This window comes from Coptis chinensis, chromosome 4, assembly GCF_015680905.1.
Source record: "Coptis chinensis isolate HL-2020 chromosome 4, ASM1568090v1, whole genome shotgun sequence".
Classification (NCBI taxonomy): Eukaryota; Viridiplantae; Streptophyta; class Magnoliopsida; order Ranunculales; family Ranunculaceae; genus Coptis; species Coptis chinensis.
In genome coordinates, this window is record NC_141459.1 from 93,025,675 (window position 1) to 93,027,606 (window position 1,932).

Consider the following 1,932-nt stretch of genomic DNA (forward strand, 5'->3'; position numbering starts at 1 on the left):
TCAAAACAACTTAAACTTTCAATGTTCTTCATTCAACTAGAAACTAAACAAGTCCTAAAAAGAAACTACCTTCCTTTCTTCTAAAACTCCCAATCATTTAACTCCAAACAATCTATGGTGAACCTCACTTCTAATATTTTGAAGATACACACCACAACTACAACTTCAGTCACCCCAAACGTGCACTTATCTGGATTAAGATTCAGATTATGCATCCGCAGTACGCTAAATGTCTCCCTCAGACCTTCTAGGTGTTCTTCCTCAAACATGCTATTTTCCACCATGTCATTAATGTAGATTTCGATTCCTTTTCAAATCTTGCCCTCAAACATCTTTTCCCCCAATCGCTGGAAAGTGGCCCCAGCGTTCTTTAAGCCAAAAAGCATCCTCGTGTAACAATATGTACCACCTTCCACCACGAAGGTTGTCTTATCCCCGATCCGTCCATACATCGCGACTGGTTATATCCCATAGATGCGTCCATGAAAGAAAATATTTTGAATCCTGCTATTCTATCCACTAACTAATCTACTTTCATGACATGGGATAACTATCTTTATGACACTCTAGGGTTGACATATGTGAAATCGACACACATATGTACCTTGCCATTTTTCTTTGGCACCGCGACGATGTTGGATAGCCAGTCTGTGAATTCTACCGCCCTTATTATTCTCGCCCCTTTTAGTCTTGCAACCTCCTCATGAATCCCCTCCGCATACTTCAGCCTAATGCTTCTCATATTTTGCCTCACAGGCTTTGCATCTGCATTCATGTGTAAGTGGTGACATGCAAAACTTGGATCTAACCCTTTGATATCCTCAATTACCCATGCAAAGACATCTTTATTCTCTGACAAAAACTGTACAAGCTTACTCTTCCATTCCATCTGGTAAGTTGGACCCTATTGATGCAAAATTTTCTTCATCCCCTATCCCCAAGTTCACTATTTCGATCTCATCGAGGCTCTTCAGCCCCATCGAAGGCTCCGCCTCCTCTTCCATGGCGGCACTCTGTAGTTGTTATGTGGACATCTTCCCTACGTCTGAAGCCTCTCCTTGTGTGTCACGGACCATACCTTTCACCGTCTCCTGATGGCTATTCTTAGCCGCCACTTGGTCACCGCGGACTTCATACATTCCCATCGCGGTGGGGAATCGAATCACTTGATAATACGTCGACGGTATTGCTTTCATCTCATGTATCCAACGCCTCCCCAGAATTGCATTATACTGTGAGTTTGAATCCACCACCATGAACCGGGTGAATACAGTCACAGAACCCATTGTCACGGGTAGCAAGAGTTCTCCCATGGGCTCAGTCGTACTTCCATTGAATCCATACAAGTTGGTCCATGAAGGTTTCAGATGTTTTGCATCGATCTTCATTTCCTCGATGGCCTCTCTCAACAACAAGTCTACTGCACTACCGCAATCAATTAACACCCTCTTTACCATGTACTTACCCATCGCTACTATAATGACTAACGCGTCTTCATGGGGGGGAATCGACAGCTTTGAGGTCTGCGTTGGTGAATACAATTCGATCCCTTCCATCCACTGACCATGAACTTGGCCACGAGGATCCTATTACCTCGTTGACCTGCTGAATACTCGCGATTTGCCTTATTTTCTCTTTATGGGCATTGTGACTCAAAACCTCTCCGCTGAAAATCACATTGATTGTTCCCATAGTGTCCTACCCTGAACCAATACCTGCTCATCTTTCTGAGCTCCCATTATAAACTCTCTCAGCATTCCCTTCTCTATCAGCCTCTGAATCAACCATTTCAATGCGTAGCAATCATTAGTGTCTTGATTCCATATCTGGTGATATGCACAATATGGTTTACTCGGCATCTCCATTGGTGTGCTTCGCGGTCCCTCATAACCCTAAAGACTTTTGATCAAAGGCAAGATCTCACTCAGTGGC

The 1,932-nt window shown here is 43.7% G+C and overlaps 1 protein-coding gene across 1 annotated transcript; it reads right to left on the reverse strand.

Annotated features, from left to right (window-relative positions):
- Positions 1-1,022: 1,022 nt before the first annotated feature.
- On the reverse strand, positions 1,023-1,469 carry LOC147505716 (uncharacterized). The gene has a single exon (XM_086605610.1). It carries the CDS (start codon positions 1,467-1,469, stop codon positions 1,023-1,025), a length of 447 nt encoding a protein of 148 aa, XP_086461736.1.
- Positions 1,470-1,932: the final 463 nt, after the last annotated feature.